The sequence below is a fragment of the Sebastes fasciatus genome, chromosome 14, assembly GCF_043250625.1.
Source record: "Sebastes fasciatus isolate fSebFas1 chromosome 14, fSebFas1.pri, whole genome shotgun sequence".
NCBI classification, from domain to species: domain Eukaryota; kingdom Metazoa; phylum Chordata; class Actinopteri; order Perciformes; family Sebastidae; genus Sebastes; species Sebastes fasciatus.
In genome coordinates this window covers 31,520,662-31,545,478 of record NC_133808.1, presented here as the reverse complement: position 1 = coordinate 31,545,478, position 24,817 = coordinate 31,520,662, and the positions used below count along the sequence as shown (strand labels likewise).

Below are 24,817 nucleotides of genomic sequence, written 5' to 3'. Positions count from 1 at the left end.
TCATATGACACATCTGGTTCTGCCAGCTTCCTGCTAGCTGTATGCAGCTGTAATAATGGATATTAGTGGCTGTAATTCATCACTTTTATTATCTTATAATACACCTATGGGCTTTATATGCTGTACCGTGGTGGATGTATTAACGTCTCTGTTCCCAAACAACCGGCTATCGGCCAGTAGCTAGTAGTGCTAGTAGCATGATATAAACAGAATTTAATGGAGTTGTAGGCTATTTACTAACACGCAGGGCAAAAGCACAGGACACTACCTCTTATACTTCTGCTGGATTTTTCTAACTTCCATTTTTGTCCATTGCTCACTTTATGCTCCTCTGGGAAGCGGACGTGCAAAAAGTTTAATTAATAAATAAGTAAATAGTTATTATAGTATGAATATTTATAATATTTTTATTGTTTAACACAGGACATTTCAGTAGAGACATTAAATATGACAACAGAATAGAAATAATTTAGTTTTAATTTTGTAAGTCTCGTTGTAAGCGGACGTTTTACTGGCGTCTGGTAGTTGCTTTCAGTCCAAAATGGGGGAGGCGTAGCTCTGCTGCTGGGTGCTGACTTTCACTTCTTAGCAATATACATTCTTTGGCGAGCATCGGTCAAAACAGTGAGGCGACACACATGACACTGAACGTGATTGACAACTAAAACCCCAATATCACTCTATATTTCAGCTGCTTGGCAGTGATGTTAGCTGACCAGACGAAGGTCCCTCCGTGAATCGATGGCTCGGCAGATGTTGATCCTAGTTTTCCTCCGACGTCGGTCACATTCCTGTTTTGCTAGACGGGCTTAAACCAGATATAGCACTAAAATTGGGAGAAATTAAAGGGACTGTTTGTAGCTTCTTACATGTATAAATCATTGCGGGTCGGTGTCTAATGCGCGCTCGCGTGTGGCCACGCTGTGGAAGCACCAAAACCTCTTGGTTGTATCTAGTGAAGCCCGTCTGTTAAACAGTGTTGGCCGCGGTCGGAGGACGCGGGGGAGACTGTAGCTTTGGTCTCCAGGACCGGAGTCTCTGCTGTACTCTGCTGCTCTGCCTGTCTTCACTCACACACCTCGCTCGTTCTCGCTATTTCGCTCCACTCTCACGTGCATGCTGCTCACTCCACACTGCAGAAGAGTTAGTTTAGCTCTGAGAATATCTAGTGAATGTTCAGTGGACGTTTGTGCAGAAATAACTGCTGCAGCTCCTCCAGACCAACAGAGGTTTCCCGTGTCTTGTGAAGTGACGGGGCTCCGCAGAGAGAAACGTTATCGTCTCCGACCAAAACTCCGGCGTCTCCCCTGTTCCCTCCGGCCGCGGTCGGGAGGCTGAGGCAGGAAAAGCCAACACTAGGATCAGCATTGATTCATGGAGAGACCTTGGTCTGGTCAGCTAACATTACTGCCAAGCAGCTGAAATATAGAGTGATATTGTGCTTTTAGCTGACGTGTGTCTCCTCACTGTGTTGAGCGATGCTCCTTCATGTCTATGTAGAGCGAGCACAAGCGCGAGCAACAGGATGCTGACTTTCGTTGACTTAATGTCCACAGGTGTCGCTGTTAACAAGACATTTATGATTCTTACAAACACTCCCTTTAAAAGCAGTCTGATAGAGGAAACCCAGAAAGTCGTGGAAGGTCTCCTCCTCTAACATTGGCAATAAAAAGACGTGTAAAAACTTGCATACAGTCCCTTTAACTGCTCAGGTCATTTAGGGGCGGAGCGTAGAGTTCTCTGTCTGGCATCCAGACAAATTTAGAAGTGGACATCTACGGCACGTTGGCAGAGAGATGGAGAGGAGGGAGAGGTAAAGAGAGAGGTGTGGGGGGGGGCTAATGAGACGAGCCACCGTGCTGTAAATCACACTCCGGTAGCCTGGAGCGTGTTAGCGTCACAGCACTAGAAATGTGCTCAAGAGAGGTGATGGAAAAAAGTGTCTGACGGCCGGTAGAGAGGTTTCTGATGTGTAATGTGGGGGTTTCATTCACACCTATGGTTCTCTCCTGTCTGATGGATCAAGATATTGAAGCCTCTTACAAATGTTGATAAAGAAAATGATTGAGATGTTCTTTCTCGCAGCTCTGGTTATTTCTAGGTTTCTGGTAGATTATTGGTTAGCTTCCAACGCCAGCCAACCTTACGTGACTGTAAATACTTCCTCAGTAGAGGGAAGTGTAATTCAGGCAGGCTGTAAGTTAGACGCTAGATGCTATTCGTGGAGCAGAATGCTATGTGTGGGAACGCTGTCAGCTACTGTAGGCTGAGGTTTAGGGTGCTTCAACGTTCTCCCCTTAAATGGATGTTTTTTCCACCAAATTACACAAAGAAACTGTTTTCTCTCTCACTTCTAGTGGTGTCTAGTCATCCAGAAACGTAAGTGTTATTACTTTAACCCAGTAACGAGTAGCATAAGGGATTACAATTATCAAAAACAGTAATTATATTACAGTTATTAATCAAAGTAACAGAATAAAATTAGTTTTTTGTGCCAGGTAGGCTGATGTTACGATGACATGAACACGCGGCAGGTCAGTAAGCATCTTCACATCATGTCAATTTTGGTGAACTTATATCACCTTGGCAGGGAGAGGAAGAGTCAAAGATGCAAAGGACATTGTCGTTCATTGTAATATAGTAATATAACGAGTAACTTAACTAATTACTTTGGATCCCAAGTAATAAGTAAAGTAATGTTATTACTTTTTAAGAAGAGACAACTCAGGCGAAAACATCGTTTTTCATGCTCTTGTCATTTTTTTTTAGTTTTTGGTCTATTTTGCTTCAATAACATGTCTTCTTTTTTAAAAATCTTTTTAGACTAGTGGAAAGAAAACATCCAAAATACACATTTAAGTGTTTATTTTACTTCTTTGTCTATATACGTCTGTAGATTTCTCCTAAATTCAATGACAGTTAGCATTAGATAATGCCTCATTTGCATATTTAAAATAGGGCTGTCAAAGTTAACGCAATAATAACGCGTTCGTTTTATAGCTACAGTGAAGATGCTGGTATCATATGAAACTATAAAACCTGATGGATCCATCGGTACCAACCATGTCAGACTAGCTTGTCATGAAGGAGGTTCTCTGGGTACCCACGAGTCTCCCCTTTACAGACATGCCCACTTTATGATAATCACATGCAGTTTGGGGCAAGTCATAGTCAAGTCAGCACACTGACACACTGACAGCTGTTGTTGCCTGTTGGGCTGCAGTTTGCCATGTTATGATGTGAGCATATTGTTTTATGCTAAATGCAGTACCTGTGAGGGTTTCTGGATCAATATCTGTCATTGTTTTGTGTTGTTAATTGATTTACAATAATAAATATATACATACATTTGCATAAAGCAGCATATTTGTCCACTCCCATGTTGATAAGAGTATTAAATGCTTGACAAATCTCCCTTTAAGGTACATTTAGAACAGATAAAAAATGTGCGATTAAGTATTTTAATTGATTGACAGCCCTAGTTTTACACTAGAACTATCTGCATGGCTAGATATTACTAGAGGTGAAAACATATTTTCTTTTGTAATGTGGATGAACCAGTCCTCTAAAGCCATGCTGTCTGTGTGTGATCAGACATGGAGATTATAAAGCTGTCTAAACAACAGTTTGTGTGCTGCTGTCTGCTGTAGCAACTGATACCAGGAACAATGGTTTATGATATAACATGTCATGTGAGTACCGTGAGTTTATAGGCTTTATTAAAGAGTTCAGACTAATGCATCTTTGTCATGAGAGGATAAGAAATCAGTTTATTAAAACACAAAGATGACAGAGCTCTTTGCTTTTATGCAGCTGATAGACTATTTGATGGCGTTTTAACAGAAGAGCCACTAATGTGATGCAGCGTAGAGTGAAGTGTTATTGATGCAGTCAGGGCGCCAGAGCTGTGGAAAAAATCACCCTCAATTCAATAAAGACAATACTGTGCTGTTTCTCCCATAACGTGTTGTTGTGGCCGTTTTGAAACCCCAGAGTGTGTCCTCCTATATTTTGTAATATGTCGAGCAGATTACAACGACGACTGTCACTGAGCACAAGAGTTCTCAGCTCTTGCAGGTAAAGCACCTCCTCCCAAAGGGACAACTGTTCAAACCGTACAGGACACAACCCTCCCTTGTGGTGCATCCCGCTCCTAGTCTGCATGACTGTTTGGATAATCTGCATATTTCACTGAAGGCCGAGTGTCCGTGGTGTTTTTATGTTAAACTTTATGAGAAATCAATTAAAACTCTGCATGAACATTAAACTGTTTTTCAGTAATAACAATTTTGGCAGCACTTTTCTACAACGCCCATGTCTATAAAGCATTATAAACATACTTATAATGTGTTATAATCTGTTTACAGCGCTGTATAATTATAGTTATAAGCACTCATAGTGTTTTCTAACAATAATCATAACACATTAAAAGCATTTTAAAATGACTTATAAGGTCAAATATCATAATACTTCATATTTGATGGTCACTCTGACATCCGTTTTTACAAGGATCATACATTATAATCTTTTTATAATGCATTACACTGGGATTATAAGGTACTCTAAGTGGTCAATGGTTGCTTAAAATGTAATTTGAAAGAGTTTTGTGTTGTTCTTGTATAGATTTAATGATATTTTTCTTAAAGCAAATGTAACACGGTAGAATATTCTTTTTTTGCATGTCGTATCTTATAGTATCTTATCGTATCGTATCGTATCTTATCTTATCTTATCTTATAGTATCTTATCGTATCGTATCGTATCGTATCTTATCTTATCTTATCTTATAGTATCTTATCGTATCGTATCGTATCTTATCTGCCGTGCGACATTTGCTTTAAGTAAAGCGAAAGAGATATCCTTAAATTGATGCAAGAACAACACAAAACATTGTACAATTATTTTTAACTTTCCTTAAAGCAACCGATGAGAGTAACTTATAATCATATAATAATACATAATACAGTAACTATGGTTATAATGTATTACAACTATGGGAATTAAAATACACTATACATTATCTAATTTAATTATAAACCCATTTTGATAGACTTGCTTTTATGCGATGTCGTCTTTTTATTGTTTAATGCTTTTTTTCTTTTTACTTGTATTTATTTCACTGACTTTTAAATGTATTTTTATCTATTTTTTAAATTTATTGTTCTGTTTTAACTTATAGTTTTGTCGTGCTTTTGTTTGTTTTTCTGTCGTTATATTGCCGTGTGTCCTACTTTTGCTTTGCTTTGTCTGTCAAAGCACTTTGTAAAGTTATTATTATTATTATTATTATTATTATTATTATTATTATTACTATAGTCCACTAGAGTGACCAACATTTATAAAGTTTTATGATACTTGACCTTATAAATAATTATAAAATGCTTTCTTTATGTGTTATGATTATCATTATAAAGCATTATGAGTATTTATGAGTGCTTATAACTATAATTATACAGCACTAGAACAGAACCTGGCAGTGCATGAGAGATGCTCATAGATACTGTTCATACGCTTTACAACCCTTTACATGTGTTGGCTGTGTTTGTCCTTCCATCCAGTTTTATCTCAGTACATAATCATGTCATTATTCTAACGACCTGAACTCCATGTTGAATCTGTTACTGATTTATTCACATCCCTTTAAAGTCTTTACTTAAATCAATTATTGAAGGTAAATTATTAGACTAAAGTGGTGGACACACTGCCCGCATGAGACGCGCGTCTCACTGCGTGTCCCAGCAGCAACAGACAGTGAAGGTGATCTAGTGACTGTATATTAACTTCATACCAGCAAGACTTTACTGCAGTTTCGAGGTTTATCTGTAGAATATGTTACGGAGATGAAAAAAAAGTAAAGTTAAGTAAACTTGTTTTTAAATCAACACTTCCTGCTTTCATTTCAAAGTAAAAGCCCTCAGGCCTTTTTTCTATAGACAGAATCCCTTCATTTGTTAACACAAGGCTTTTATTCTGAAATATGAGCAGTCAGTGCTATGGAACACACAGTCACTTTGAGAGCTCGAAGAATTGATAAAGTTTGGGGTTTAAATCAACACTTCCTGCTTTCATTTCAAAATAAAAGCCCTAAAGCGGGTTTTCTTTGCACAGAATTCCTTCATTTGTTAACACGAGGCTTTTATTCTGAAATATGTGCCGGACAGTGATGTGGAACAAGCAGAGAGTTGGAAAGCATCATAAATGGATACAGTACGGAGTTTTAATTGTGGATTATTACTATTATTTACTAATTACCACACGTTTCTGAACCTTTCTCTGTCTAAAATAAATATAAATTATATTTATCATGAAGTTAAATGGCCATTAAAAGGCAAACTCTATGCAGAAAGAAAGGGCTGACAGCAGCAGCAGAAACACAGCTGACACGCAGCCGACACGCAGCCAACACGCATCTAGTGTGAACACCAGACTCCTGCATCATGCAGCCACCACGCGACGCAGACGCCACGCGCTCCTGATGCGGGTAGTGTGCCCACGGCTTAATAGGTAGTTTTCTCTACAGATCATTATCTAAGCAAAATCATTACAGTTGTATAATACCAGAAAGTTTTCTTCTTGTCTTTGGTGATCGTTCCCTGTCGTAAGTGGACGTAGTTTTACTTCCTGTAGTCAAGGAGCTGAGGCCCGTCTGTTAGTTGGGTAGTTGATTGTTCTGTCCTCCTCAAGGCCGGGTTGCCCACCAGGAAAGTCAGGAAGAAGGTCAAGGTGGATACCTCCAAGTTCATGACTCCTTACCTGGCTCACAGCCAGAAGATGCTGGAGCAGTACAGCCACGTAAGCAACACGTTTGGGTCTATATCAATACTTAACTCTATTAAAATGAAATTTAGTATTAAAACAATAAGATAATCTCCTTTCATTTGAATATTTTTGTGTGCATTATTTTATTTTATTGTTCTCGTTTCTGCTCTTCTTGACAGAACAAGTACCGGCACGCTTATGACATGTCCAGAGGGACACCTCCTGCCTTCATCTCTGATACTCCTGAAATGGTTCGCATCAGGAAGGCCCAGGAACAGCTGAGCGAGGTACCGCCGATACCACCAAATCATGTTGTCTAAAGTTCAAGGTTGAAGGTTGGAATAAGCAATAAACTGAGTGTGACATTATGAATCAGCAGACATGCTCAACAAATTATTATTGTTTTTTTTATAAATTAGTTTATTCATTTAACAGAGCAGTGAAATAAAATTAACATTATGGACAAATTATTTTCGGTCCCACATAAAATTTCTATGAATAAAAAAAATAAAAAAATAATGCTAAATAAAAAATAAATTAATAAAATATTTTTTTATTATTTGTATTTTATTAATTTATATAATAATGATTATAATCATTTTATTTTATTAATTCATACAATAATAACACTAATAATAATTGTATTTATACAATAAAACATATTTTATTAATTCATTTTTCAAATGTATCATTAAAGAATAAATTAATAGAATATAATTTTAAAAAGGAACATTTTAAAAAGAAAAATAATAATGATACATTTAAAAATATATTCATATGATATAATTTAAAAAAACAAAGGAAAATATAAAAAAATTAAATAAAAATAATGAATAACCAACCCTTCTTTTTTAGCATAGTGGTAACATATTAATTGACATTTATTGAGTGTTGGATGCAGAATAAATTAATTGTGATTTTCTCTTTGTGTTATTTGAAGTATGTTTGTCATGAATAATAAGAAATGACACGTATCGTCATCAGGTTAAATACCGCATGGAGGGGATTAAGGCTCGGACAACAAGCTTGTATGATGGTGAGGCCAAAGAGGTCCTCCACGTCAAGCGTGTATCTGAACTGATGAGCAAGGTGAGTCACCTGAACTTATAATAATATACCCAAGATTTGAAAACAATAAACAATATGAATGTATACCACTAATGGTGTTGCTTTCCTCTCCTCTCCTCTAGGTTCTGTACCGACAGAAGTGGGATGAGACGAAGGACCGGTACCTGCTGCCTCCTGATGCTCCTGAGCTGGTCCTGGCTGTGAAGAATGCTGCTAACTACAGCAAAGTAAACACAACGTGGCATTCAAGCTCTGCATTTTATGTCCAAAATCTGATTTATGATTTAATATTAAGAGACGCCTGAGCTAATTCAGGACTTTACACCTTGTTCAGAAACGTTACACGGAGGACTGGAATGAAGAGAAGACCATGTTCTACCCATACAGCGACAGCCCCGAGCTGCGCAGGGTGGCCAAGGCTCAGGAGGTCCTCAGTGACGTAAGTTTACTGTTTACTGACAACAGCTGCAGGAAATGGAAATACACCAACATTCACATGTTGGACCCGTGTGTGCTTTAAATACCGATAAGGTGAAAAAAAATTAATTACCATATAGTTTTCACATACAATGAATTTGCTTTGGTGTATTGGTGCATAACATGAACATAATAACAGAAATTAAAAATTAAAGCAAGTATTGCAAACCTCAAGAAACATAAATATAGAATAGAAGGAAAATACAATACAAATATAAAAAAACAACAACTATAAAAAGATGTACAAGAAACATATATATATATATATATATATATATATATATGTTTCTTGTACATGTATATATATATATGTATATCTATATATCTATAGATATAGATATACATATATATATATATATCTGTGTGTGTGTGTGTATATGTATATATAATAGAAGAAAAATACAATCGAAATATATAGAAATACTTTAAAAAATATGTATAAGAAACATACATATAAATAGAAGAAAAACACAATAAAAATCTAAAAAGATATTATAAGAAATATGTACAAGAAACATAAATATAGAATAGAAAAAAATACAATAAACATATGAAAAAATACTATAAAAATATGTAAAAGAAAAAAATATAGAATAGAAGAAAATACAATAAAAATATAGAGAATACTTTAGAAATTATAAACAAGAAACATTAATATAGAGTGGAGAAGAAAATACAATAACGATATAAAAACAATAATATACAAATATGTAAAAATACCATTAAATATGTAAAAGAAACATAAATATAAAATATATTATAAAAAATATGTACAATTTATCTGAATTAAAAATGGAAGAGCTGTACAGTTTTCACAAATGGTAGTTTTGTGCAGAAATGTGCAAAAACACAGTATTGTGATATAATACCTTTCTGGGGAAAAAAGTACCTTTATACTGTGGCAGCTCTCACTTTAATATAACTGGCTTTATTAGGCCGTTATTATCCTCAATGAGAAAGACTTCAGTCTTGGAGTAACATATTTCTCTCTGTATTCTGTATCTTGATTTGTCAAGTATTTAATTCACTCAAATAGCTGAAAGTTGACTTTTCCGTCTGATTTATTTTTCTATAAACATTTTTTTTTTAATTTAATCTCCAGTAAATATACTATATGACAACATATCTCGATATTGTGATAAAAACATATACCACGATATGGGATCTTGGATATATCTAACCTATATAAATGAGACAAACTGTGAACTCTCTGCCTTTATATTGTGTTTCTTCTCCTTTTCAGGGTCCGTTTGTTTGTGCTTAGTCAGACGTATCATATGTACCAATCTCCTCTCACATAGCAGGCAATTAAAAAGGTCGTTTACGTGTCACCTTTTGTGCTGATGTCGGGAAGTCACCAGTCAATGTAGATACGATCTATGCACTAAGGTCAGCTATTGATGTTGAAGAATTAACCACCTCAGTAAATTTAAACTCCTGCTTTGTGTGTGTTTGTGTGTGTGTGTGTGTGTGTGTGTGTGTGTGTTTGTGTGTGTTTGTGTGTGTGTGTGTGTGTGTGTGTGTGTGTGTGTGTGTGTGTGTGTGTGTGTGTGTGTGTGTGTGTGTGTGTGTGTGTGTGTTTGCCCCCTCAGATTGTCTACAAGAAGGGTCATGATGAGCGCAAGGCTAAGTTCACCTCGTTGGCTGATCCTCCTGAAGTGGAGCTGGCCCGGAGAGTGGCCAACCAGCGCAGTGATGTAAGCACAACTGTTTTAATCAGCCTCTCAAACACACTGTAAACGTGTAAGGAGGATAGAAGGTGGACAAAGGGAGACATTTAAGAGTAAAAAATAGAAATACGTGCAGAAAGTGTTTCCATATGCTCTGCTACTATTAATAATAGTGCATAGGAGAATGATAAACCTCAGTGCTTCTCAGGAGAATGACATTTCAGATGTCGCAACAGATGTCCCAATTAACAGGAATTAAATGTTCCCGCCGTCTCTGACTGATTCTGGAGTTATATTATGGGAAAGAGAAGGGCTGCAATCAATTAAAGACTTGCGTCCTTCAATCAGATATCCCAAAAACACCATCTTCCACCACCACAGTTTTTCACAGCCATTCTAGATAAGATACTACAAATAAAACCCCAGAATAAAAGAGTTATCTCTAGAATATATGACATACTCTCAGACTTTTTGAGTTTTTGAGACATTTACAGACGTATTCGGAACAGCTGTTTTTGGTGTTGTCTAAAGGACATAATATATAGAATAAAAGAAAAATACATAAAAAAAATATAAAAAAAAATACTATACAAATATGTACAAGAAACATAAATATAGAATAAAAGGAAATACAATAAAATATGAAAAAATACTTTAAAAAATATGTATAAGAAACATAAATATAGATTATAAGATAGAACAATATATATGAAAAAATACTATAAAAAGATATGTACATGAAACGTAAATATGGAGTAGAAAAATATACAATAAAAATGTAAAAACACCTACAATAAAAATGTCCAAGAAACATAAATATAGAATAGAAAAAGAAGTACAATAAAAATTAAAAATAAACAAAAAAATATGTACAAGAAACATAAATATAGAATAGAAGTAAATAAAATAAAAATGTACAAGAAACATAAATATAGAATAGAAGTAAATAAAATAAAAATGTACAAGAAACATAAATAGAAAATAGAAAAAAAGACAATAGAATATTTTTCCCTCCTTTAAACAGATATCCCAAAAACACCATCTTCCGCCACCAAATTTTTTCCGATATCTAAAAATCTACGTATATATTATACGCAGTAAAACATCCCAGTTTCCACGAATGCCGCGGGAATACGCCTTCGTAATTATGACCGTCAAGATTGTAATAAGAAGCTCAAGATGGTAATGTTCTCTGAAAAGGTACTTTTACGTTTAAGTATTTTTGTGGCTGTCTGTTGACTAAAATAACATTGTTGAAGCATTGTGTTATATTTAAAATCTATAAATAAAGTAAGAAAAAAGAGCACAGTGCACCTACAGTACATGGAAACAGGGCCCTCAGAGACCAGCCAACCCTGAACCACTGCCAGGGATCACAGCCCAGCTGCTCTCTGATATTACCGTCCACACTAAGCTGGAAGGGAGAGGCCAACAATAGTTTAAGCATTACAGGGATTCCAGTCATTCCTAATGGGTTTTATCTTCAACAAGAAACATCTTCTAATGTTGATTGTTTGTTTTTTTTTTTCACAGCTTAAATACAAGGAAGATTACAATAAAAACGTGAAGGGTCAGTGGTGCGAGACGCCATACTTCGACGTGGCCACGGCCAGGGTGGCGATGGAAAACTTAAGCAGTGTAAGAAGAGCTTTACCGCTGCTACCTGATTGGGAGGATTTTTCACGATTAGTTTGTCCATTTTGTCCGTCTCTGACTAACTGTCGATCCCTTTCTCCTTTCAGAAAAGATACACGCAAAAGTACGAGGATACGAAAGACCAAATTTATTTCATGCAAACAGACACGCCCGTTTACGACACAAACAAGAAGGCTCGTATCGCTATCAGTGAGGTAAGTCCACGTAAACACACACACACACACACACAAAGGTATTTTTATCGGTCCTATCTCATGTGGAAGACACGACAGAGAGTTGACCCGTGTGAGTCAACACACTGACGCAGGGACACACTGTATTGTTCCCACACACTGCGTGACTGAGAGATCTACATTTGGTTCAATCTCACTGCACACACACATTGAGTGTGTAGCTCCTAGTAGTCCCCAACATCTCAGACCTCCACCCACACGTTCACACACAATGCACACACGTGCGTCATTTTAAGAGAGACACATGCACTTCTCCGTCCATGACTCTACTCTACCGACGTCATGTTATATGAGTCAGTGTGAATCAACCTTACTCACTCACACTACTCTTTCTGTTTTCAGGTCCAATACAAGAAGGAGTACGAGAAGAAGAAAGCGGAGTGTGACTACAACACGCTGCCCGCCACTGAGAATCCTCTCCTCAGACAGCTCAGATATGCTGGCAAAATCCTCAGTGATGTAGGTGGCTTTATTTCCATCACAGCTGGTTTCATGACAAATGATGATGATGATGATGATGATGATGATGATGATGATGATGATGATGATGATGATGGTGATATTCTGGGTGAAAACAAATAATAAAATCTTAGAAGTAGTACAGGGTTCAACGATAACTTTTTTGGGGGTCAGAAATCTCAATCTCAGAAGTCAATCTTTACTTGCCCAACAGATGAGTTAGAGGTGTTGGTGACATCTGGACAGAAATCCAAAGATGTTCTTTTCCGGGAAATTTAATGCTAACTGGGGAGAATAAAAGAAAGAGAGTAGGCTAAGATATCCGGCATCCAACGACGTGTTGATGTTATCAAAAAGAAAAGTTCACTGAAGTTAGGACAACTTCTCGACTATTCTAAAGTTAGGAGAGGTTATTTAAGATTTTGGGATGTTAGGATACTTATGTAAAACACTTTTCCTACAGTGTATCTTAAGTTAGGATAGGAACATTGACCTAGGATTCATGTTATACATTTTTTTTAACCTTAATTTCCATGGTTACCAAGATAGGATCTGTAAGTTAATAAGTTTCTGTAATGATGCCGCTGGTCTCCGTGTCTGTTTCCTGTGTAGATATGAGACGTTGCTTGCATGAATTTGATAATTACTCTCGTTAGACCGTTAACTAAAAAAATGAGGTGACTGCTAAAATGATTGAAGTGGTTGGTTTGTGTTATTTAGAGCGTCTGACATGAAGTTCTCTAAGTGGTTTATCATATTAGTGGTGCTAATTAAACTATCTGGGAGTCACTTGCAGTACTCGTTTGCATTCAGTGAGTTAGTTGGTTTAATTGAATCACGTTACCAGTCTTACTGACATGTTGATGTGTGTTTTGTTTTTATATCTTCTTTGCAGAAAGTTTATAAGGCCAACTATGAGAAGTCCCGGGGTTCCAGCATCAACTACTGCGACACGCCCAAGTTTCAGATGGACTCCGTACTTAAACGCTTCACTGATGTAAGAATAATCCACCAGTTAAAAGAAACCAATGATATCATTGTGAATAGTAAACACTCAACAGTAAACCTGGCACAAAACATGGAGAGTATATCTTTATAAATTGTATCATATATGGTATATTTTAGTGTATTCTCATCAAATTTGAGGATAAAACATCTTAGTTTTTCCTTTATTGCTTCTCCATTTTCTCTGGAATGGTAATAGAGTTTATTTTACTTACAATGTATTCATATTCCCCAGCTTGTTACCTTTCAAAGGAGACCAGATATATGCATATAAGCCATATGGATGAGGAGCTATTCCTGTTGCATTTTGGTTATGTTATTTTAGGCGTTTTCTTTTCCGAGGGTTAGTGCGAGGGTTTGGTTACGGTTCACTGATGTAACAATAAGTTAAAAGAAAGAAGTTATTATTGTTATTTTTTAATCTACATGTTAAAATAAACCAATGATATTATTGTTTTTCTTTTTTTTATAATACGTACATTTCGGTTTATCTTTTTTTAGAGACGTTACAAAGAAAAGTATGAAAGTGACGTGAAGGGCCACTACATCGGCAGCTATGAAGATGTCTTCACCGTTCACTGCCAGAAAGTTGAGGAAATGAAGAAAGAGGTAAATCATTTTTATAAACCAAATATCACTGGTATAAGAGTTTATTATGTACTTTATTATATCCTTCCTCACACACGCCTCTCTTTTCCTCTTGCAGCAACTCTATAAAGCTGACTATGAAGACATCAAGACGAGATGCTTCTTCCCTCAAACGGTTACGCCCGAGTATGAAGTCGGGAAGAAGCTTCTTCAGTGTAGCGACGTGAGTAGTACCGGCTGATAAAATACTTCTTTGCAGTATTATATATATACATATATATATAATACTTGTATGTATGTTACAAAATGTTTTTTATCTTCATGGTTTGCAGAAAGTTTACCGGCAACGTCCAGACACGGTGAAATTTACACAAGTGGTGGATTCGCCAGTTCAGGTTCAAGCTGCCATCAACGCCAAACAGCTGAGTGACGTACGTATGACTGCACCTAACGCCTCCTCTTAGCACCGATACACAATATATTACAATAAATAGATAGATAGATAGAATAGATAGAAAGCTTTATTGTCATCGTACTAAATACAACGAGATTCACAGTTGCCACTCCTGATCAGCGCTTTAAAACAGATACTTGACAAGACTAAACGAGGCAGGTAGAACATATAACAGGTAAAACACACGTAGCTATAAAGCAAATAAAACAGGAATAAAACAGGTAAAGTAGATGTAATAAATAAATATAAACAGAGGGTATTACACTTGAGGAATAAAATAGGTAAGTAGATGTAAGAAATAAAAATTAAACAAAGGTTATGTAATATTACTTATCAATATTGCTGTAATTTTTTCTCTTATATATATATATGTATATATATATATATATTTATTTATTTATAATAATGTATTTATTTATAATAATTTATTTAATTTTAATTTATTTAATTTATTATTACATATTTATGTATATATATATGATATTATATATATGATATTTAAATATATCATATAAATAAATATGTTATAATAAATTTAATTAAATTAAAATTAGATAAATTATTATAATTATTACAAACAAAGATTTTTTTATATATATATATATATATACACATATAAATAAAGTATCATATAATAAAGTATCGTAAATAAAGGTAAATAAAGGCAAAGTGACGATATAGATAGGATGGTATGTAAGTCACCATGAAACTTCCCCCAGTTGATTATTTAAATTAAGGCAACCATTGCAGTGATGCTGAAATTGGCGTGATCTTACAGGACCTCCTAGATTTAGAGACATAATATATACGTAATTTTTTGGCTGGAGGCATTATGTTTTCGGGTTGTCCGTCAATTGTTATGAAAGCAATATCTCCGTAACTCAGGAATTTAGCATTACAATGTTAAAAAAATTATAAAATATGTCAAAAACAGACACGGGCAATTGAAAATAGTGCATGTTACAAACCGACAACAGATACATAAAACTGAGGGGAAGGCTGTTCCAAAACCGTGTTATTTTCTTTTTTTTCTCGTAAAGTTGTGCATTTATTCTCGTTATATTCCAACTTTTTTTCTTGTAAACTTCTGACTTTATTCTCGTTATATTACGACTTTTTTTCTCGTGAAGTTATGACTTTATTCTCGTAATATTACGACTTTTTTTCTCTTAATATTCTGACTTTATTCTGTAAATCTCAGATGTTTTTTCCCCTCACTGTGGTCCTAATACTCCGTAGTATATTGTCTCTTTGGCCCTCACTGCATTAGACTTATATACTATATACTTAGACTATAAACTGTGTTACCTTCATCACAATGATCACATGTTTTGCGGCTCCAGACAGGCTCTTTTTTTTGCCTAAAATGGCTCTTTTGATAGTAAACGTTGCTGACCCCTGTTTTAGATCGACAATGCTTAGTTTAAAAGTTTCCATAGGCGGTGAGTCGCGTCAGACGCCCGTGATTTGCATAAAGTAGCCTAGACCTCGACTTTATGCAAATGAGGAGCGGGCGACGTGACGGTCCGCTACCAGAATGCAATGCACGGCTGCTTACATAGACAATGAATGTGTGGACATGTACATGTACAGACATTGATGTAAACTGTGACTGGTTGGTGGAGGCGTACAACCACGAGTCGGTGATTCTAGTTTAAAAATATTGATTGAAATCGCTCCAATCGCGCAGCCGCTGCTCAAGATCGAATTCTCCCTCGATATGCAGATCACCTTATAATGTGCCCGATCATCCACGTTACTGGAGGCCAGCTGTCTTTCTGTGGGCACCATGGAAACTGGAGAGCTGTCTCTCTGTAGTATAAATAGCAACAAGCATTCAGTTGGCCCAGAATAAACCCTGTGATCAGAGAGAGAGAGAGAGAGGGAGAGAGAGAGAGAGAGGCGCTGGGGAGGGACAGTCAATATGTCTCAGATAGAGTCCAGCTGATACACTGCTGCCCTCCAGTGACAAGAAAACATACTTCTGTCTCATCTGGGTAATTACTGTATAATGAGCAGCACCCCATGAAGAGAGGAGAGACACTACAGGGGAATAATTTTACTACTAGACATTACCATGAAACTTCCCCTGTTAATTACTGACATTAAAACAATCCTTTTTTTGTTTTACAAGTTTTCTGAAATGTTATGTTTAAATATGCAAATGAGGCATTATCTTATTAAATATGTGCTGATTTGCATACATTTCTGGAACAGAAATGTGAACATTGGATAAAGCCAGGTTCAAAATACAAATACGTACAAAGACAGTCCCCTCATTTGCATAATAAGGCAGAAATGTAAAAAGAAAAGAATACAGAAATAAATGTTTGGGGAAATAAATAAGGGGTGAAATGCAAAGGTAAAATTATGCACAAATAAATAAATAAATAAATAGATGAATAAATACATAATAAATAAAATAAAAATAATAAAGAAGGAATATATACATAAATGCAAATATATATATATAAATAAAAATAATGCGAACATAAAAATAAATAAAAAATAATGCAAAAATAAATAAATACAAGATAAATACAAAAATAAATAAATAAATGCAAAAATAAATGAATACAAATAATGCATAAATAAATACATACAAAATAAATGCAAAAATAAATAAATACATTTTAAAATAAATAAATAAAAGGGGAAAATAAACAGAAGAGTAAATAAACATTTTATCAATTAATTGACGTCTACATTTATTTTTAATATTAGTTTTGCTACATTTAATGACATTTATTTATTTGTTGAGTCATTTATTTTTATTATTTTGGCAGGTTCATCATCCATACAAGTGAATAGGGTAAAAAAAATTAACTAATCACCATGAAACTTCCTCAGTTGATTACTGACGTTAAGACAATAATTTATTTGTTTTACAAGTTTTCTGAAATGTTATGTTTAAATATGCAAATGAGGCATTATTTTATTAAATATGTGCTAATTCTTCATACATTTCCTGAACAGAAATGTGAACATTGGATAAAGCCAGAGTTATAGATATCTCTTTTTATCACTCCATGAATCAGAAAATACTGTCAGCAACAGCTGTTTAAAAAGTAAATTTTCGTCATGTTTTTAGGAATAAAATGTTGTATAAATCAGACTATAAATGATAAATGAACAAAGCTCTCTGTAGAAACCTTCAAAGCTGTCATTCATCAGCAATGAAAATCTTTGGTCTCAGGTTGCTTCAACAATGCTCATAAAATATATATATATAAAAGGGGAAATCACACACGTAAAACTAAAAGCAAAATGATAATATAAGGCATAAAATACTGCAGTTAAAATAAATATAAACATAACTAAATATTAAATAGTAATGTAAATGTAAATTTGTAATTTAGTTGACGATACTATTTCAGATGGGAATGTAAACAGGATGTAGTATATGCAGTATATGCATGATGAGAAGTAATATATGTACACAGAGGTGTAAACAGGAATGTAATTTGTATAGAGAAGTAATAAGCATACATATATAAATAAATATATATATATATATACACACAGAGGTGTAACAGTTTGTAAAACAGTGTATAAAGTATAGTTGATAAAGGTAAAGTGACAATATAGATAGGAATGGTATGTAAGTCACCATGAAACTTCCCCAGTTGATTACTTAAATTAAGACAATTATTTTCTGTATTACAAGTTTTCTGAAATGTTGTGTTTTAATATGCATATGAGGCATTATCTGATGCTGGTGAATTTAGGAGAAAAGGAGACGCAAAGAGACAAAGTAGTAAAATAAAAATCTAGATGCGTATTTTGGATGTTTTCTTTCACACTCAAAATTGACCAGTGCATGAAAAAAGATGTTTCTGCCTGTAGTGTCTCACCGTGAAAAATAAAACATAATTGTTCTTTTTGCAGTTGAACTACAAGGCAAAGTACGAGACCACAAAGTTCAAGAATTGTCTCCCCCCAGACTATCCCTTCTTCATCCAGTCCAGAGTTAACGCTTTCAACCTCAGTGATGTAAGTAACGGCTGTACTGTCCACTTTGTTTCTAGTCATCACCGACATTGAATCTTTAATTTCATTTGGTGTAAGATTTTAATTTCCTGAATCCTCTCTCTCATCTTGCAGAACTGTTACAAGTATGATTGGGAGAAAGATAAAGCCAAAAAGTTTGAGGTCAAGGGCGACGCTATCCCGATCCTCGCTGCCCGCGCTCACACGAACATCGCCAGTGATGTGAGTATGCTGCAACATTAGACTCTATGTTACATTTAGTACCCAGTTTCTTTCTTTTATTAATCTAGTAATTGCTCTTCCTTCCAGGTTAAATATAAGAAGGAGTACGAGAAGAACAAGGGACAGATGGTTGGAGCCCTCAGCATTAATGACGACCCCAAGATCTTGCACTCCGTTCACGTGGCCAAAATCCAGAGTGACGTAAGTCTTTAGCTCGCTGTCTTACTAAATTACTTCTGTTCCCCTTAAAGGGAAAATTCACCACCTTTTTATGTGGATAGGACATGCACATAAAAAGTTTCCCTTTAAAGGGATTGTTTGTAACTTTTTAAGCGTATAAATGTAGCGGGTCGGGACACATGCGCGCTCGCATATGCGCGCTCGCGTGTGGCCGGCGTCCCCGCTCCTCTGCCTGCTTGCCTTCACTCAGACAGCGCGCGCGTTCTCGCGTACTCGCTCCACCTCTAGACGTGAACGCGCGCTCACTCCACACTGCAGGAGAGTTAGTTTAGCTCTGAGAATATCTAGTGAATGTTCAGTGGACGTTTGTGCAGTAATAACTGCTGCAGCTCCTCCAGACCAACAGAGGTTTCCCGTGTCTTGTGAAGTGACGGGGCTCTGCAGAGAGAAACCTTGTCGTCTCGTTACCGACCAGGTGCCGGTGTCTCCCTGCTCTCTCCGGCTACAGGCGGAAGGAGACGAGTTTCTCGCTGCGGAGCCCCGCTTCCTCAGCCTGCGCTGAGGCAGGAGAAGCAAACACAGTATCAGCATTGATTCATGGAGAGACCTTGGTCTGGTCAGCTAACATTACTGCCAAGCAGCTGAAATATAGAGTGATATTGTGCTTTTATCTGACATGTGTCTCCTCATTGTGTTGAGCGGTGCTCGTTCATGTCTATTTAGAGCGAGCACAAGCCCGACTCTGACTTTCGTTGATTTCACGGCCACAGGTGTCGCTGTTAAGAAGCATTTCTGAAAGTTACAAATAGTCCCTTTAATATTAATTTTCTGAGCTGAGATAAGAGGGAACTCTTGAACAATCTCTTCCTGATGTCTCCACAGCTTTTGTACAAAAAGGACTATGAAAAGATCAAGACCAAGTACCACACACCGCTGGATATGATGTCAGTCACCTTGGCCAAGAAGTCCCAGGGGATCGCCAGCATGTCCGGTTACAGGAAAATCAGCACCAACTTCTTCCTCCCCCCCGACACCGTGCTGTTGGAACTGGCCAAGAAAAACAACATCATCCAGAGCGATGTGAGTAGAGACGGACTTTACACAGTTTGGTTTTTAATCCTAATATAAAACTTGTACTTGCATGATTATTATGAGATCTGATGTTTTGTTTTTCTGCACCCCAGAATGAGTACAAGGCCGACTACAACGCCTACACCAAGGGTGCCCCGTGGATCCCCTTCGGCTCCTTGGAAGTGGAAAAGAACAAGAAGGCTGCCGACATCCTGAGTGAGGTATGTGTCCAACGTTTATTAATTGTTTATAAATGCTGTCGTGACATATAAAAGGATATATTTATATTTGGCGGCAGGCCTGGAATTTCATTATTTGGCTGTTGGTATTGTCAATGGAGCAGCAAGTCCATCAAATTAAAAAATATATTTTAAGTATATAAATAAATATAATAATTATATCATAATAATAATAATTTTATTTAATCATGCTTTTTATTGTTTCCTTAAAAAAAAAGACTGCAACAACCTAAACCACAATAAATTAAAATAATATGTACATATAAGAGATAGTAACGAGAAAAGAGGTAATAATAATAATAATAATAATAATAATATGAAAATATAAATAAATGAAAATGATAAAATACGGAAATATGATAAATTTAAAAAATGATGAATAAAAATAAATAAATAGTAATGATGATAATAAATAAATAAATAAATAAAAATAAAATTAATAAATAAAATAAATTCACACATAAATTCCCAGCACCTAGTTGTGTTTGTTTGGAACACATTTACAAAAGAGTAAATAAAACAGAATGGATATAATGATAACTTAAGTGTTAAGGATCCATCCATCCATCCATCTGCAACCGCTTATCCCGTTAGGGGTCGCGGGGGGGCTGGAGCCGATCCCAGCCGACATTGGGCGAAGGCAGGGTACACCCTGGACAGGTCGCCAGTCCATCGCAGTGTTAAGGATGTTTTTTTTAATTTTTAATACATAATATAACTATCAGTGACGTAAATACATTTTGAAATAGCTGTTAGTTTCACAAAATAATTTATTGGATTTACAAATGACCAATATTTGTCAGTTGTTTATAGTTGTTATATCCTACTTTGTTGTGCTTTAGCCTATCGACAAAGCTAATACCGTTAAAAGTCCAGTTATGAACGACATGGATCAAAGATTCGTGTTTTAGTTGTTAAAAATGCATTAATCCTCATGATTATTTCATATCTAGATTTCACATACTATGCCTGTTAGCAGGAGGAGAACGCTTGCATTTCTTCTCCTACTTGAAAGACCCAGTGTCAAACTATTGTCATAAATATCCTGGTTTTCCAGCGGTCAAATCCTCCACCAGTTATGTGTAATATCGTCGGTGAAATTCCTGCCCTGGTTGGCGAGATATGTCACATAACATGTTGTGTAATCTACTTGTTTCCTACAGAGAAAATACAGACAACACCCGGACAAGATCCCCTTCACCTCTATCGACGACCACCCCGTCATGATGCAGGCCAAAGTCAACCAGCTGCAGAGGAGTGATGTGAGTCGGCCGTCACTCTCACGGTTCATGAGAAAGATCACTTTTGAGAAAATAGTTTTTTCATTTTTACTTCTTCTGACCTTCTTGCTTTTCTTTCCTTGCAGCTGTTCTACAAGCGAGGTCTGGAGGCAGTCCATCAGAAGTACTCTCTGCCTCATGACGTCCCCGAGTTCATCCAGGCCAAGTGCAACGCCTACAACATCAGCAACGTAAGGCGGAGAGATACCCACAGATGAACATTTATTTAAGTTATAAATGAGTTTTTCTCTGTTTGAGAACATGGAGGTGTGGCGAGAAAGTGAGTGAAACGTGTAAAATGTGTGAGGGTTGGCAGCCCTGATATGTATACGCACTGACATATACTGTATCTGTGAAAGTGTGTGGGTATAAATACGTAGTGGATCCGTCCATGCAGGACTTCTGCAGTGCTCTTTTGTTGTTGTTTATATCTGTTATCTGTCATTTCAGACCTGCTACAAGGCAGCCTGGCAGGAACTGATCGCTAAAGGTTATGACATGAAGTCCGATGCTATCCCCATCGTCGTTGCCAAAGCTGCCAGACACGCTGCCAGTAATGTAAGTTTCCTGAACGACAAACTCCTATAAAAAACTATTTATTGACATTTGTTTGTTGTTTTTTGTCTACCTACCTAATAACATTTGCCCTTTAACCTCTAGGTCCAGTATAAGAAGGCGTACGAGAAGGCCAGAGGCCACCACGTCGGCTTCCGCAGCATCAAGGACGATCCTCTGCTGGTCCACTACATGGAGGTGGCCAAGATGCAGAGCGAAAAGAACTACAAGAAGGACTACCACAAGGCGAAGCTGAAGTATCACACCCCGGTGGACATGGTGAGCTTGGTCCACGCCAAGCAGGCCTCATCGGTGCAGACGAACACCGGCTACAAGCAGCACCACCACAAGTACTTCCTTCTGCCCGACGCCATGAGTCTGCGCCTCGCTCGCAACATGAACTTCAATGCCAGTGACGTAAGTTTAATCATAGGATCATAATGTAGGTAAATACTTGGTGTTTCTGCACGTCTGATCAATTGCATTTTTCCTCTTTTCCAGGTTAACTACAAGCAGGATTACGAGACCTCGTGCAAGGGAGTCGGCTGGATTCCCATCGGTTCCCTGGAGGTGGAAAGAGCCAAGGTAGCAGCAGCAGCTCTGAACGAGACAAAGTACCGCCAGCACCCTGAAACCCTCAAATTCACCAGCACCTCTGACTCCATGAGCATGGAGCTGGCCAAGGCCAACGCCAAGATCATGAACGCGGTGAGAAGGAGCTCTTAAATGTTCTTTGATATAAATCTCCTGATTTTTGTTTTCAGAATAGACATAAACCAATCTCTTTATTGTGATTATACAGAAAGAGTATAAGGCCAGTGGAGAGAAGTTCATGCACACGTACCATCTCCCCGCTGATGTCCCTGAACTGATGCAAGCCAGATACAATGCCGTCAACATCAGCAAGGTAAGTTGCACATACTTGTCTAGTATTTTTGCAGCGTTTGTGCACACAGTAGGGCTGTCAATCAATTAGAATATTTAATTGTGATTAATCGCATATTTTGTCAAGTATTTAATCCTCTTATCAACATGGGAGTGGGCAAATATGATGCTTTATGCAAATGTATGTATATATTTATTATTGGAAATCAATTAACAACATAAGAGATATTGTCCAGTCTGTAAAGGGGAGACTCGTGGGTACCCATAGAACCCATTTTCATTCACATATCTGGAGGTCAGAGGTCAAGGGACCCCTTTGAAAGTACCCATGACAGTTTTTCCTCGCCTAAAATTTAGCATAATTTGGAGCGTTATTTAACCTCCTTCACTACAAGCTAGTATGACATGGTTGGTACCGATGGATTCATCAGGTTTTTCTAGTTTCATATGATACCAGTATCTTTACACTAGCTTTAAAACTGAGCCGCTACAACCTATAAATCACAAGTTGCGTTAATGCGTTGAAGAAATTAGTGGCGTTATTGCGTTAACTTTGACTACTAATACTATATTTGTAACATAACTGATGATCATTTTATCTAGAATTACTACACCTACGCTCATCGTCAAGATCTGCTCAAAGGACATCATGTGAAGGAGGATGCCATTTCCATCATTGCAGCAAGAAGCTCCAGAGACATCGCCAGTAATGTAAGTTGTGAATATGCCAATAATAATACTATTCAAATGTATTAAATAATGTTTATTCATACCTAATGTTTTTCTTTTATACAGTACAAGTATAAACTGGCTTATGAGAAGGCCAGAGGCCACCACGTTGGCCACCGCAGCATCAAGGACGATCCTCTGCTGGTCCACTACATGGAGGTGGCCAAGATGCAGAGCGAGAAGAACTACAAGAAGGACTACCACAAGGCCAAGCTGAAGTATCACTCCCCGGTGGACATGGTGAGCTTGGTCCACGCCAAGCAGGCCTCTGCTGCTCAGACTTTTACTGGATACAGGAAGATCCCTCACAGCTACCTCCTTCTGCCTGACAACTTGCACCTGCAGCGGTGTCGCAAAATGATGGAGATCCAGAGTGATGTATGTATTTTATAAAGAATAGCAAAGCAATGTGCACAGTTTTTTAAATTTAAATTTAAAGTTAAATTTCGATCATGTTTTTCCTCTATAAACCGACAGAATGTCTACAAGTCAGAGTACAACAACTACAGTAAAGGTGTCGGCTGGGTCCCCATCGGTTCTGTGGATGTTGAGAAGGCTAAAGTTGCTAAAGCCGCGCTGGAAGAGCATGGCTACCGCCAACATCCCAGCACCTTCAAATTCACAAGCAAGACTGACTCCATGAACACAGTTCTGGCTATGGCCAACTCAAAGATAATGGACAATGTAAGAATGTCTTCTGTTTGCATCTCTTAAAAAAATGTGTTGAAATATTGATGCATATTTTTTGAGAAACCTGGCTATACTTTATTTTATTCTTTTATTTTATTTATCTATTTATTTATTTTCCTATACTATTTATTAATTTTTCTAACTTAATTTTTCTGTTACTATTAAGGTATATTATAGATATTTTCTGTGTATTATCATTGTTTTTATTTTATATATTTATTTATTTATTTATCCTTTTTTTACTTTATCTTTTTCTTTTCTGATCATATTTATTAATTTTCTTTTTCCTTTATTTCTCAACTTACTTTTTATGTTACTAATAAGGTATATTATAGATATTTTCTATTTATTATTATTATTATTATTATTATTATTATTTTTATTATTCTTTTAAATCTTTTTATTTATTTTATTTTCGCATCCCATTTATGAATTTTCTATTTACATTATTTCTTAACTTTATTTTTCTGTTACTATTAAGGTATATTATAGATATTTTCTATTTATTATTATTATTGTTTTTATTTTATTTTATTTATTATTTATGTATTTTATTTAATTTTTTTAAATCATATTATTTATTTTATTTTACTTATCTTTTCTTTAT

The 24,817-nt window shown here is 36.3% G+C and overlaps 1 protein-coding gene across 1 annotated transcript in view; it reads left to right on the top strand.

Annotated features, from left to right (window-relative positions):
• Positions 1–24,817, top strand: part of neb (nebulin) — a 106,347-nt gene that overhangs the window by 3,098 nt on the left and 78,432 nt on the right. The window contains exons 3-30 of the mRNA XM_074657902.1: positions 4,030–4,077; positions 6,685–6,792; positions 6,939–7,046; positions 7,744–7,848; positions 7,950–8,054; positions 8,162–8,266; positions 9,897–10,001; positions 11,508–11,612; positions 11,717–11,824; positions 12,206–12,322; positions 13,218–13,319; positions 13,829–13,936; positions 14,034–14,138; positions 14,248–14,346; positions 18,258–18,362; positions 18,474–18,581; positions 18,669–18,782; positions 19,644–19,841; positions 19,946–20,053; positions 21,235–21,333; positions 21,438–21,542; positions 21,802–21,909; positions 22,012–22,323; positions 22,408–22,614; positions 22,709–22,813; positions 23,395–23,502; positions 23,587–23,898; positions 23,998–24,204. Of these exons, the coding sequence (XP_074514003.1) occupies positions 4,030–4,077; positions 6,685–6,792; positions 6,939–7,046; positions 7,744–7,848; positions 7,950–8,054; positions 8,162–8,266; positions 9,897–10,001; positions 11,508–11,612; positions 11,717–11,824; positions 12,206–12,322; positions 13,218–13,319; positions 13,829–13,936; positions 14,034–14,138; positions 14,248–14,346; positions 18,258–18,362; positions 18,474–18,581; positions 18,669–18,782; positions 19,644–19,841; positions 19,946–20,053; positions 21,235–21,333; positions 21,438–21,542; positions 21,802–21,909; positions 22,012–22,323; positions 22,408–22,614; positions 22,709–22,813; positions 23,395–23,502; positions 23,587–23,898; positions 23,998–24,204 (3,624 nt within the window). The remainder of the gene's footprint in view (positions 1–4,029; positions 4,078–6,684; positions 6,793–6,938; positions 7,047–7,743; positions 7,849–7,949; positions 8,055–8,161; positions 8,267–9,896; positions 10,002–11,507; positions 11,613–11,716; positions 11,825–12,205; positions 12,323–13,217; positions 13,320–13,828; positions 13,937–14,033; positions 14,139–14,247; positions 14,347–18,257; positions 18,363–18,473; positions 18,582–18,668; positions 18,783–19,643; positions 19,842–19,945; positions 20,054–21,234; positions 21,334–21,437; positions 21,543–21,801; positions 21,910–22,011; positions 22,324–22,407; positions 22,615–22,708; positions 22,814–23,394; positions 23,503–23,586; positions 23,899–23,997; positions 24,205–24,817) is intronic.